The following is a 14,897-nucleotide window of genomic DNA, read 5'->3' as shown; positions in this document are numbered from 1 at the left end:
GAGTGTCACAATGTTAAACTAAGTTCTGGGGACACAGATCGTCCCCAGAACCTCTGCTAAAAGACATTTTGGAGTACTGTTATGTTTATATGGTGGTGAGAAGGCTGACGTACACTCAGGAAGGTTATATTACTCATTTGGTTTGTCTTTAGCTGGATTACTCAACGTTTGGGAAATTTGCATGAAAACTTCTAAAATGGAGACCTTTAAAAAGCCAGCTGAGTGTACACATTTATTTATGAATGTGGATATAAATATGAGTCTGGGAGCGTGTTTTGGTCTGAGAACTAAAACCTGTTCAGCAGATGCTAACACAGGAACACCCACATACACCCATACACACAAAACATTGGTTCTTTCATCCTTTGAGTGTTACCTCAGTAAGTCAGCTGGCTCATTACAAACAGCACAGGTGGGTGATGTTACCTGGTTGGGGATGTGCAGGTTGAAGTCTAATCCACAGACAAACTCTGAATGATGCTCTACGGTATCCAGGAGAGGCTGTTGTCGGCTATAATCCCAAAACCTACAAACACACACACACAAATATTTGATCATTTTCAAGCTGCAGCATGTCAAAGACAAACGAAGAGCTCAGTGTTTTTCCATTCAATGCAATGACAAACTGCTGAGGAGGAGGACGAGAGGGACAAAGAGAAAAAGATGTTAGAAGTTTAGGTAACAGAGTGGGACCAAAACGACGACCCCAAGTGTTCTCTGTGCTGTTTATAGCTAAAGATATGGTGCATCATTATTTCATCACCATTCATTCATTCATTCATTCATGTTTCTGCCATAGACTACACACCTATGCTTATTATTCAGGTGGGACTAGAGAGGCTTTGCATGATTCACAGTTCAAAATAATTCTTATTTATGAGGCCACCCTCCCTTCCATAGCATCCATAACAAAACAAAACAGTAAGATGCATATTGCATAAAAAAGGTGCTTAATGACCACAGAGGATCCTCTCACAGTCGCAGTTCAAGCTTTTTTGCAATGCCAGGTCTCAGATCAAGAAGCATCCCGACAGCATGCGCTGTGGAGACAGAATGCCAGAAACCAACTCAAAGTTTACTTCATCATTATTGTGCACCGATTCTAAAATCCTATTATACTACGAGCAAAAGAAAAGGAAGAACCAGAGTCGATGCTTTAAAGGCTTAAAGAGGAGGAGATGTGAGTGAGAGAGCAATCTCCAAAATGAGGTTATGAAAAATAAAGACGTGACAGAGCGAGCGAGGTAAGTGCAAATAAAACGCAGTATCCAGACCCCGGCACGGCGGCCAATCACTCTAATTGAAAGACTACTTCTCTTTCTGGTTGTGAGTGTGTGTGTGTGTGTGTGTGTGTGTGTGTGTGTGTGTGTGTGTGTGTGTGTGTGTGTGTGTGTGTGTGTGTGTGTGTGTGTGTGTGTGTGTGTTTAAGCCCTGACGCAGCAAACACTCCCTCCAGACTCATCCACTTTGCAAATGTAATTAAATCATTTTCAGAGGGAACACTGCAGCTCTCACTGGGCTCCATTAGGCCCATATTAATACTGAGGCCCCACCCACACACACACACACACACACACACACACACACACACACTGAGTGATAGGTGTCTGGGGACAGTCGAGCATTTAGTGATATTATGTGCTGAGTGTGTTGGTGTAAATCACTGTTCATGCTCAATTTCTTGCACTTGTACATGTTTCTGTGTGTGTGTGTGTGTGTGTGTGTGTGTGTGTGTGTGTGTGTGTGTGTGTGTTTGCTCTTATACACACTAATTTACTTAACGAGCTTAACAAGAGTTTTTTTTGATAATTCAAACTCATGAAGATAAAAACTCTTCTGAGGACCTGAAATAAACAACACAACAGCACTTTCAAAACAAGCTTTTAAATTTACAACAGTTGTGATGAGTCAAGAGATTGTGAGATTTTATTTTATTTTTTTGGCCTTTTTCAGCTTTATTAGACAGATCAGTGAAGAAACGACAGAAAAGCAGGGGCAGAGAGAGAAGGGGGAAGACATGCGGCAAAGGGCCGCGGGTCGTACTTGAACCTGGGCTGGCCGTTCTGCCATATGGCATGCGGGCGCCCGCTCAACACGCTGAGCTAAACCAGCACCAGAGATTTTGAGATCTTGATTATTTCGTACAGAAAGTAAAAACAATTTCTACAGAGACTCCTGCATGAAGCAGAGGAGGACTGCTGCTGCTTCAACCTATTAACCCTGTTTCCAAAGAAAAACCAACATCCCAACATTCATCCATCATCAGGACCCTGAAAACAGAAACATCTGGACACTGGTGCTGAGCCAGTTGTCCTTTAAAAACATTGTGTGACCTCTTGGAAAATTGAGACTTTCTGAAATAAAAAGTCTCAGTTTAATGAGATTTTTCTTATTATCATCTAATGATTTAATGCTCAAATATTGGGATAAAAACAAAATCAGCTCGATTTCTACATTTTCCACAGTATCGATATCTAAAAGCATGAGCCACTGCAGTCAGCTCATAGCTGCTAGATAATTATTCTGCCTCTTAATGCACTGAATGGGACCTCTGTGACAGAACGGTCCTGTGAAGCACTGTGGGGGAATAAATCTGTTTGAGCACAGAAAGCTCAAGCTTCACTGCGGTTATGAAAAATGAATGAAAACATACAGATATTAGTTAACTGATGTTTCATTCACTTTATCACGAACTATTAATATAACTGTTTATCCTTCATTTTTGAATGCTAAACAGCATAAAAACACAATGTTGCATGAATGAACATCAGAGACAACTTTGCTCTTCTCTGTCTTGGGGAAGTTGAACACTGCCCAGAGTTACCTCTGTCAGGGAGGAGTCACACATTTGTGTTGCTTTGATGCCAGATGTTTGGGGTTTGTGTTTACAAGAACCACAACCAATCCGATCTTTAAGTCTTACGTCATTAGTCGTGCCTGGGCCTAAACTCGCTGCAGGTCCCCAAGTCACACAATCACTGCGGCGTCACTGAGAGTTAAAACTGTCCAACTCCTTTCATCTGTAATAAAATGATCAGCGTTGTTGCTCTACCAGGTGTAACAATTAAGTTTAACATCTAGGCATCCATGAAAACCAAATTTATGAAATGTAACGGAGTTAGAAGTTAGCAGGGAGTTAGCTCGCTAGTTTCCATCTAAATATAAAATATACCATGTTGTGACTGAGAGATTTACAAAACAAATTAAAACGTACAGCTCTGCTATCACTTCCAACATAAATAAAGACAGAAAACAAAATAGCAGTGACGTTTGTAGGGTTACTGAAATTGGGTTAGCTGGTATATAATGATGTGCTACTTGATCGCTAGCGACACAGCTATGTTAGCATAATATAAACAGTGAAGCTAGACGATGAACGCTAACCTTTTTCCACTCAAAGTTAACGTGAGTGTTCCCGAAGGTTCAGGACAAACGCAATCGCATGGAAGGATGCTGTAAACGGACCGAACTTCAGTCGGGAGAACAGGTGAGATAATCCATCCACAATAGGAGGTTAGTTATTAATATACTGCTGCATGGGCTGGGCTGCAGTTACATCATAAGGTTTTGAAAACTTCCTTGCTCCTAGCGTTTTTCCCGCTCGGTTGCAGGGTCCGCTTTTCTGTAAAGTCGTCTCCACTTGGGTCGGTCAAGGGCGTCGGTCAGATCGGCTTCGATCTTCTTCACGTCGTCCTTGATTCGGTCCATCCATCTCCGCTTTGGTCTGCCTCTAGGTCGACGTCCTTGGGGGCTGAGCCGCAGTGCTGTTCTCACCACTGAGTTCTCATCGCTCCGTACCACATGTCCGTACCACCGCAGCCTCGCTTCTTGCATCTTATCTGTGATTGGCGCGATTCCCATCCTCTTTCTAACGTCGGTGTTCATGACGTGGTCCCATCGTGTCAGGCCTAGGCACCATCGCAGCATCCGCATTTCCATCGTGTGAAGGGCTTGTTCGTGCTTTGCGGTGGCTGGCCAGCACTCGGATCCATAGAGGGCGACGGGGCGCACTACACTCTTGTAGATCTTTGACTTGAGGCGATTGGGCATTCTTCGGTCACACAGGACGCCGGTGACTTGGCGCCATTTCATCCACGCTGCGTTGATCCTGGCTCGTACATCTAGTAGGATATCGCCGTCATTGCTGATCATCGATCCGAGGTATTTGAAATGAGGTACTTTCGCCAGATCTTCTCCATCGACGCTGATCGTGCCGTCGGTCTGGGGGCCAGCCTCTAAGTATTCGGTCTTGTTGGTGTTGAGCCTCAGGCCGAAGTCAGCTAGGCGAGTCTTCCACTGCTGCGTTTGGTATTGCAGTTCTATTCGCGATTCATCGGCCAGGAAGACATCGTCGGCGTAGAGAAGTGTCCAGGGATGGGGTGACTGGAGATCCGCCGTCGCAGTGTCCATGCAAAGGATGAAGAGCAGCGGGGAGAGTGCCGAGCCTTGGTGGACGCCCACATTGATGTTAAAGGGCGGCGATGTTCCCACTGGGCTTCTGACCACGCTGGTGACTTGTCGGTAGAGGAGCTTTGTCCAGTTGACGTAGGCTTCAGGAACTCCATGTGATCGCAGGGAGTGCCAGATGAGGTCGTGTGGGACACGGTCAAACGCCTTTTCCAAGTCGAGGAAGGCCATGTGGATGGTCTTTGACTTCTCTCGGTGCTTCTCCAAAAGCAGGCGGGCAGCATGGATGGCGTCCGTCGTGCCACGCCCCCTGATGAAGCCACATTGGTTGGGCGTTAAGTTGACGATTTCTCGCATCCTGGCGTCGATGATCCGTTCGAAAACCAAGGTTTTGAAAACTGAGCTTTAAAAAGATTAGTGGTAATAAAACCCGAGACAGTGATCACTGACTGTTTTTAGGGCTTGTTGAGATTAATTAGAACAAGACACAAAGCATTAAAACATGTAAAAAACACAAAAGCCTTATTAAACACAGAGTACTTTGGGCCCGGAAGCAGGATTCATCACGTCATCACCCAAAGACCGGATTCCTTCCATTAGCAGTTAGTACGAGCCAAGATAGCTTTTATCATATTGGACTAGAGCAGGGGTGGGGAACTCCAGCCTCAAGGCCCCGTCTCCTGCAGGTTTTAGATCTCACCCTGGGTCAACACACTGGAATCAAATGATCAGTTCATTACCAGGCCTCTGGAGAACTTCAAGACATGTTGAGGATGCAATTCAGAGTGCCCCACCCCTGGATTAGAGTAAAAATAGGATGAAAAACTCCTTGTGACGAGGGAAAGATAAATCTGTGGTTGTCCCGTGATTACACTGAATTTTCTTCTTTGTTTGATGACGAACTGCAAGTAATTCCAGCAACCAACTAAAGGCCCAGATGTTGATCGTGTAACACCCTCAGCGTCTTTTGACTGCAGAGTAACTGCACAGATTGTCTGGTGGGAGGCAACCCGTCTCTAACCGGTTGCAGCCCAATTTGGACTGACTGCAGTCTCTCAGACAGATTGCTTTGTCATGGTCTCAGCTGGAGGTCAGTCTGTGATGTTGGAGATCTTTGATAAACAGATGAATTATGAGGGAAGAAAAATACAATCAGTTTGATCCACCATCTGGAACGCATCTGCTAATAATTAAATCATACCTGGATAGAAGAACATACAGTATAGGGGAACACTATCAGTCATGGATGGGCCTCCCCAGAGCCAGATCTCTGTGAGATCATCCTGACAGAGAACAGAACAAAAGGCAGAAACATCCAAAGAAGAGCTTTGAACATCCTTCATGAACCCTGGAGAACTGATCCTGAAGATCCTCACACAGCTGACATAGAGCTGAAGAATAAAGGCACTCATACTTAATATTCACTCTGAAGCTCGTTAGAATAGTACAAGCTCTGTTTTTACTGTATATTCTGTATATGTATATCCATGTATGTTTCAATAAATCATCCACCTGCCAAGTCATAAAGAATAATGGGTGGCTCAAGACTTTTACACAGTACTGTAAGTGATGACTCGTTTTTTGGGATCCAATCATAAAGTTGCACATTCTTGCTAATCAATCGATCATCACTGCAACAAAAACGAGACACCGGCAGTCATCAGATTAAATGTGAGGAAGAGGAAGTGGGATCTTCAGATTATGTTATAGATGACAGCAGGTCATGCGTTTGTGTGTTTGTGTGAACGTGTACGTGACACCCAGTGACTGTCTCACTTAGACAAACACAACATGTTATTTGGAGAAATGAAGCTTGGCCGTCTTTTGTCTGCATTTTCCATGGTAGGTGATTATTTAGCCGCTTTTGTGTTTTATTCTATAGAACTATCCATTCACCTGCCAGCTTTGTGCATTACTATAAAACTCATTAACTCACAGCAGGGGGGGAGGGGGGTCACGAGGGCGAAAATAAAGGGCAAAGGCTGTAAAAATAACAGAACGTGTACACAACAACATTAAAGATAAGATGACAACGAGACAGAAATGTAAAGAGAACGTGCCCATTAAGCTCATGACTCTGATCCGTTTAATTTAAACAGGAAATTAATGTTAAGGGTCTCACACACACACACAAACACACGCACGCGGCAGATTGTGTTATCTAAAGCAAACATGAGACGTTATAAAAGGAAAACATGATCTCAGAGTCTCCGTTTCAAACTAAACACCAACTCTGTGTGTTTCAAAAGAGCCCGCAGAGAAGAAAGGCTTAATTAAAAGTCATATATTTTGGATTGTGGTGCTGAAGTCAATCTTTAATATGAAGTATAATATATAAAGCAAGCCTAAAAAAAGAAAGGAAAAGACGATTAATTACATGTATTAAATGTACCGCGATTGTTCTGACAGGTTTGAAATGCAGAGCTGCATTATGGATCTTTTATAGCCTTAATTTTGCTAAGCTTGCAAATCTTAATCTAATTTATTTGACATTAATGTGTAGAGCGATATGAATGTAGCACAGCATTTACTCTCAGCTAACCTGCCCCTGTCCCTGAATCTTTAAAATACAACTGAAGAACCAAAGAAGAGAAGGAAAAAAAACCACGAAAACACAAAAAACACATACTGGAACACTTGTTTTCTGGCTGGCATCACTTTACTGTGGCCTAAAAGACTCTAAAAGTGTTTGTGCAGAGCATTTCAAACTACATTAATACATTCATGATGAGAAAAATCCCTGAAATCTACGGCGTAACCTTCCACGTGACCTGATGTGCACCTCCCATGAAATGTAATTACACTTGAATGGTGTGGAAGGTTGGAGCATAGGGTTAAAAGGATTTTCTGGTGACATCGTAGTTAGGACGTAGATTTCCCGCAGAAGCCTAAATCAAACTTCAAGCACAGGACAGAAAGTGATTAAAACAACTGTGTGTGTGTGTGTGTGTGTGTGTGTGTGTGTGTGTGTGTGTGTGTGTGTGTGTGTGTGTGTGTGTGTGTGTGTGTGTGTGTGTGCGCGCGTGCGTGTGTGGACGGACATTGACCATGTTTACATATCTTTGTGAGGACCAAAAATTGGAATTTGAAGGCATTTTTGAGACTCAAAATGTGGGTTTCAGGGTTACAATTAGGGTTATACATTCATTTTGTCAATTAAATGGCTTCACTAAAATGAAAATCTGTGCACGCGCGTGTGTGTGTGTGTGTGTGTGTGTGTGTGTGTGTGTGTGTGTTGGTAAATTTGCATGTATATCCGTGAGTGTACAGGTGGATTAGGTGAGTGTTTGCTTCCACACGTGTCTCAACACAAAGGGAAGCCCACAGAAGCAGGGATGTTTACTGAGTCGGAGTTCAAACCTAACGTAGCACCTTTTTTAGTACTGACCACTGAAACTGCCTAAAGTTCACTTTAGCTGCAGCAGTGGTGGTGGTGTGTTTAGGATAATATTCACAAGCATTTAAACGTTTTCAGTTATTCACCTGATTAACTTTAGGAAAACAAAATGGTTTTGGTTCAAATCAGTGAATATTTTGTGTTTGATGGCTCGCTCAGGACAGGACGGCAACCGCCCCATGACTAGAAAAAAACGATTACAAGTAGCTGCGGTAACAAACTGAGTTTGAACATGCCTCACCTTTAATCTCTCTTTGCGCAGACCGTTCTCATTCCCAACGCGTAACATACCGACGATTTGTCATGTCTCGAGGCATCCCATAGGAACGTGAAAGGTGACCTTCCGCGTCCCTATGATACGCGCCGGATTGTGGATGGCATACAATGGAACGACGCTCCCGGCGGTAACACGCATTCCAGCCGTGTCCAACTCTAACCTTTATCCTAACCCTAACCATAACCCTAACCTTAACCACAATCTTAATCGTATTAGATAGTGTTTTCCAAAGCGATTAATGATTTGGAAATCATTAATCGCTGAGAACGTGTTGCTCTGCGCCCACTGTCAACCACAGGTCGCCTGGCGGGAGGCTATCTGTCTCCCAACAATCCCAGTCTGACTCGGAGTGACTGCAGTCCGACTCAGACAGTTTGATGACTTTTCAAATTTCTCTTTCAGATCTGTGAGGTTCTCTCTGGACTCTGAATGAAAGGCATTAACATGAATATCTGTGCATGAAGATTTACGATTTTCACCAGTTTATCACCACAAACAGACTGCATGTAATAACCAGTTCACCCACTCAGTTGACCCCATTCAGTCACAAACTGAGAAACTGAATCCATCTTATTGGCATTTTATTGCCTTGACAAATTTGCTTTGCAGACAGCAGCAGACCTGCTCCCCGTCTACAAAGCAACTGCTTCAGACAATGACTTTGACCATGCTGCGGTCTCAAACTATTGTTTCCCCCCCCCCCCCCGTGACTACGACATTAATGAAACATGTTAATAATTAAAATTTCACAATGAGTGCCCAAAACATAAATAATGTATACATCCATAATCCATCCTTAACTGCTTATTTGATCTAAGTTTGCAGGGCTTGCCCAGAGACAGAGGGCCAGCAGAAAGACAGACAATAACTCATGCTCAGATTCACACCTGCACAGAACTCAGAATGTTTGGACATGGAGGCAGTCGGAGCGCTCGCAGCGAGCATTAGCAACAATGCTAACAGATGTTCTACTGTGACCCCAAATACCAACAAGTGAGGAAAATCACTCACTGCTGTGTGTGAGAGCTTGTGGACCTGAATGTGAAGAGGGGCGTTTCCTCCTTTTGGGGTTATTAGAGCCCACAACTGTCACATCTGAGGGATGCTTACACACACACACACACACACACACACACACACACACACACACACACACACACACACACACACACACACACAGCTGACAATGGGTGATAATTGTCTTCATATCCTGTGTTTGGATTACTCAACACAAAACAAACATGCATCACGTTGCTATTGAAGAAGCACACACACACACACACACACACACACACACACAAACATGCACACATCGGGTATTCATATCTTGTGGGGACATCTAATTAACATAATGCTTTCCCGAGCCCCTTCTCCTAACCCTAACCATGAATGCCTAACCCTCAGCCTAAACCTAACCATAACCCAAATGTAACTCTGCCAATAAAACCACATTTTGAGTCTCAAAGTTGTCTTCAAACTTGTGGGGACCAGGATTTTGCATAGTAAACTTCCAATTTTTGGTCCCCCACAAAGATGTGAATGCACGCTCACACACATACACAGACACACACACCTGTTTGGTCAATCAATCACCTCTAGGGTGATATCAATCAGTTACTTCCTGCTGCTGTTACAAAAACGACTTGATACCAAAACTAGGAGCAACATAGAGCTTTTAAGCTCTATGTTGCTGAGCCGTTCATCACTCTTTGTGGGTTTATGATTACAAACAGCTGCTTTCCTATTACATGCAGGTATTAAGACAGTTTCAAAGTGGACCCGCTCTGCTGGTTTCGCCGTGTTTTCATCTTAAGCTCTGCGTGATTTGGTGAATTACGTTTCTCTGCATGACTCAATTCCTCCTGCAGCTGACAAGACACCAAACAAAGGATGAAAGGAAAGATTGGTGGCGAGCTGAAAGAGGGAGCCCGCTGAAATAAACAGCAGACATTTAAGATGCCAAACATAACTGAGGGGAAAAACAGCTAAAACGCCAAAGGGAAGACGGACAGCTCAAAGCGGGACGTGCCGTTAGCTGGCTCTGTGTCAGACCCCATGTTTTATTGTTTTATTGATCCGAGCTTTAATTGGCTCAGATACTCTATGTAGACTGCTGGGCTGCCCTGACACACACACACACACACACACACACACACACACACACACACACACACACACACACACGATTCCAGCAGATTTTTGCTTGCGGCTGTGAGCTCGTCAGCATCTGCAGTAATAATCCACAGAAACACTAAGAAAGCACCAAACAAAGGTTTTTACTGTTGCCGTCCTTTACAATGAAGCCCCGAGGCTGCAGAGAAAGATTTCTGGCATAAAAGTGACGAATACAAATGATTTAGGACAATAAATTCTGAAAAACACTTTGTATATGCAAGGAAGGTTTGCTGAATACAAACAGGCAGCAGCACTTCAACACTCAAATTATACCGTGCAATACAAGCACTTTAAATACTTTCATGTTTTATCTATTACGCAGAAACTCAGACTCAAAATCAGACAGAGACGTAAAGAAATTCTCGAGAACAACGATCTGACCCAAACAGAGCCCTGATCGCGGCGACGCGAAGCACAAGAAGAACAAAATCAATCTAAAACAAGACCAAGAGCACAAAACCAATTCCACAACTGGATAATCATAATGGACTCGGGCTGGGATCACACGAAGAAACAGAAGAATCCAAAATAATGTGTTTACCAGTTTTATTTATATACCACCGAATCACAACTACTGTTGCCTCCGTTGTTTCTCCATCAGTACTTTATATTGTAAAGATGATAACACAGAGAAAGAGTGGGAAGGAAAAACTCCCTTGGTCGCTTATCCATCATTTATTTATTCTGGTCAAAGCTGATTCTGACTAGAAAAAAATTAAAAGAACTGAAGAGGCAGAGGAACCAGAGAGAGACTACATGAAGGAAAAGTTTGTGCCAAGGACAAAATGAAGCGCCAAACCAGACTGAAAGCGATCTAAACTTGGTCCGAACTGATTCTGGTATTTATTTTTCATATGAAAACGCTGTAGGTACAGATAGTGGTTTCTTAGTTACCTCCAGCTGCTTATTACCACATAACGGACCTTGTTACAAATGTGTTATCTGAAACATCGTTTAGACTTTTAAAGGCGGATGTCATTATGTCCAAGTTTTATTTATAACTTGAGACTTCACTCATCATGATAATTGTAATCAAGGACACTTCATATCAACCAAAACTGATCTTCTGTATAATAAAGAATAAATTTAATGAACGAAGCATTAAAATTAGTTCCCACTTCAACCTTTAATACTTGTAATCATTCAACTGTCTTCATATCATGTTAGCATGAGAGTCTTTCCCATCTGTGCCTCTCAACATCATCGTTGTATTTATTATAATCGTATCTGAGGTTGTCCGCAAACTACAGAGGGAAGAGAAAATAAGTGGAGGCCACACAGCAGCATCGCTTCTGCAAGGACGGTTGGACGGATGGAGATACCAGATCTCACGTCAGCACCTTCTCCACTGGCTGTCATTATGTAATGCTAACACTGTTAGCAAAGCATCTGAAAGAAGCTTGCGTCTCTTAAAAAATCAATTATTTTAGATCATCTTCCATCCGGCAGCTCTGCATAATTAGCATACAAGCTTCACATCCTCTCTTTATTAAAGATAAACTTAGAGTTTGAATGCTTTTTGTTCGTTTCTTAAGCGTGTGCAGCACAGAGATGCATCGAGCAACATGAGCAGAGACCCGCTGTCACTCATTTTCCATCGTACATCCACTGTTACAACGTTGGATCTTCTTAAAACATCATCCCTGCAAACTAAACACTCCCTCAGTTTTCCGGTTGCTCCAAACACTCAAGTCAACCAGTTGTTTCTGTCCCGTTAAGCTGTATGATGTCACAGAGAGGGCGTAACCCTAAAGTGGTCATCTCGGGGCAGAGTGATCCACCTGGTTCGAAAGACATTGCGGCCAGCTCTGGGAACCCCTCTGAGAATTTCTCAGAACTTGAAGCAACATCTTCAAATGAGTTATTTTGTCAGAGCAACAGTCCCCAAAACAAACACATTCCTCACATTGGAGAAGAAAAAAGCCCAAAATGATCACATTTTTAACTACTGAGGGGCTTAAATGACTCATCAACTGCCAGACTGCTTCCTCATTCATTTTCCTTTCACTGATTAATCACTGTTAAACAACGTCTTGCTCCAGGCCGGACAACAGGGCAACCTCACCTTTCATCCATCTAACTGCATCTGTTTATCCATCATCTGCCCGCACAGCCTGACAGACGCGCAGAACAACATCGATTCCTCTGTGGTTTTAAAGAGCCGAGCGGACAGAGAGGACGGATCAGATATATTCTCATGAGAAGCACAGAGGCAGTCTCCCTTGAAATTACACATTTTATTAACTCATCCTCTGTGGCCCAATAAAGGAGCAGCTCATCCTTCCTCTGTGTCCGTCCCTCCATCTCACACACTGGTTAACTTTACCGCAAATTATCCCTCAGTGTCCTGACTCGTTGCTTCTGCCATGATGACACCATCCATTCCCTTTGGCAGTAACTGAAAGGAAAGGAGCAGAAATACTGTGCAGGCCACATCACATCACCCCTCCTTTAACCTCGAAAGAAAGTTCCTTTCAAAGAATCAAATTTGCATGACAAAAACTTTACAGGTTATCTTAAAGACCCAGAAAGGAGACTCATTTCTGCAGAAATGTTAACATTACTCTGCAGGTGTAGGTCATCTACACCGTGTACATGCTGCACGCCCCAGCCCTGAAATAACCGCTGGCACCTGGATTCCTCTTTGTAACTTAAAGCCGACCTCGGAGTTTATTTGTCCAGAGTAGATGCTCGTTCTTCCACATGATGTACTGGCTCACTGGGAATTTGGACTTTTTCTGTGAAAATGTGAAATCAAAAATATTTGTGCTAGTGTGGAGACACCAATCCAGCAAGTTCACTCATCCTTTGGTACCCAGGGCTTTCAGCTGGGGGGTAGAAACGAGCAGAAACCACAAGGAGCTGTGAAGATGGTTGGAGTTTGCTCGTGTTTTTGTCCATTTTGTCTCAAGTGAAGTCGAAGTCATTTATTTAAGTCTGATTTATTTGAGATGTTTCAAATTTCAGATTAAACTTTTGATTTCTGGCATCCACTGCAGCTCACAACGTCAATCATTTCTAAATACGCCTGTTGTGAATAATGTTCTGCATTAACCTCCGGAGCTGAATAACTAAAGAGCAAAGCGACGTCAGGCCCATCATTTTTAAACATCTTGAACTATTTGTTCGCATCTTTATTTTCTTTGTTTAATGTGTAAATGAGCTCAGTGGGGTTCATGCTTTGCTTTGCTCTCTAATGTTTTCTCTCCATTTCTCTGTGCAAACACATTAAACTTGTAGAGCAGCTTTCACAAAATGATGTGGAACAAAATGAGTTCCACATGCTTGCTCGCCTGTTAGCGCTCCTAACGTTCTACCAGCACTGAGCTGCAGAGAACCTTGTTTAAAGGTCCTTAAATAAACAAAGCTCAGTTGCCGCTTTGTGAACAGGTCGAAAAGAGAGAAACGCCACAGGTGATCTTACCTGACAGTGAAGTCATACGAGCAGGACGCCAGCACAGTCTTATCAAAGGGAGAAAACTGCAGGAAAAGGAACAAAATGGAAAACGGTTTATTGAGATCATGTTTCCAAAGGAAGAAAGGAAGAATATCAAGTTATCAGCTTTAATCTCCATCACGAACAGCTGCTGCTTTCCTCAGATATTCATAATCTGATTACAAAGAAACAATAATATGTAATAATGTGAAGGGGAGTCAAAAACCCTCCAGAGGGACATGCTGCAGACCTTTTAACCTTAAATCAGCGTGGAGGTGAAGGAGGTAGGGCATGTTTGACAGTTTGAAGGTTTAAATGAAAAAAATGACACATTTTACAATGTGTCGTTGGAACTTCGAGCTCCGCTGTGCACACACAAGATAATAACCACAACGTTAAAAAAATGCTGAAATGTTTTAGGCTTTTAAAGTAAAAATTACTGTGTGTGTTTTACAAAAACGCCAGTAATAACTGCAGTTTTCCTTTCAAAACATGCAGAACATGATGCTGAGCTCCAGTTTGTCCCCATCATCAAAAAAAACAAACAAAAAAAAAACTACATTTGTCTCCATCATGAAAGAAAAACAGCTTCCGGCAGGCTGAGCAGAGTTTGCAGCATTTCTCTGCTCAGCAGTTTGTGCAGAGACACGGAGAGCCTGTGAGGAGTCCACAGAGAGCGATTTCACCGACGAAGCACTCCCAAATTAATTTATTCGCTCATTTGTTCCCCTCTCTGCGTCTGACAGTTTCACCTTTCATATCGAGTCCTGGCCTCGTTTAACATCCTTCTCTTTACTGCACTTCACGTTCATTTAACGCTGCTTTACTTGCAAACACATTTATTACCAAAGTAAAACCCAGGCAGCTGTGACGATGCAGCAGAAATGTTTGGTTTGCAGGTAAGCTGCTCAGAAACTGCTAACCAAGCAGCAGCTGGCAGGGCTGGAAAGTAAAGGCATCACAGAAGCACCAAAAACCGCACTTCCTATGACGTCCACTTAAGGCTGCCGGCAGCAGTGAGTCGGTCCTCATAGCATCGCTTAAAGATCGAGGCGGGGCCGCTTTACCTAACAGGTAGAAGTCGACACAGGTGGGTGTAGCTTACAGACTGTCCACAAGTCTGGTGACATTCTACCATCTGATCTGTTATTTAGCAGCAGTTAGCAGATGTGTGTGTCTGTGGGGTTTATATTCCCTCATTATCT

At 43.1% G+C, this 14,897-nt stretch overlaps 1 protein-coding gene and 1 long non-coding RNA gene across 8 annotated transcripts in view; both read right to left on the bottom strand.

Annotated features, from left to right (window-relative positions):
* The window catches only part of pex7 (peroxisomal biogenesis factor 7), a 48,328-nt gene that overhangs the window by 15,084 nt on the left and 18,347 nt on the right, over nt 1-14,897 (bottom strand). For all 7 annotated transcript variants that reach the window (XM_040017557.1, XM_040017558.1, XM_040017556.1 and 4 more), the window contains exons 9-10: nt 13,681-13,736; nt 427-526 (exon numbers count right to left, since the gene is read on the bottom strand). In XM_040017557.1, coding sequence (XP_039873491.1) covers nt 427-526; nt 13,681-13,736 — 156 coding nt within the window. The remainder of the gene's footprint in view (nt 1-426; nt 527-13,680; nt 13,737-14,897) is intronic.
* Nucleotides 5,992-13,673, bottom strand: LOC120724989. The gene is made up of 2 exons (XR_005694030.1): nt 13,041-13,673; nt 5,992-12,994 (listed from the first exon to the last, which is right to left on the bottom strand). It is a non-coding gene; the product is annotated as an uncharacterized LOC120724989 (long non-coding RNA).

The sequence above is a fragment of the Simochromis diagramma genome, unplaced genomic scaffold, assembly GCF_900408965.1.
Source record: "Simochromis diagramma unplaced genomic scaffold, fSimDia1.1 OVJJ01000802.1, whole genome shotgun sequence".
Taxonomy (NCBI): domain Eukaryota; kingdom Metazoa; phylum Chordata; class Actinopteri; order Cichliformes; family Cichlidae; genus Simochromis; species Simochromis diagramma.
Note: the sequence above shows the minus strand (reverse complement) of the source record. Positions and strands in the feature narration are given on the sequence as shown.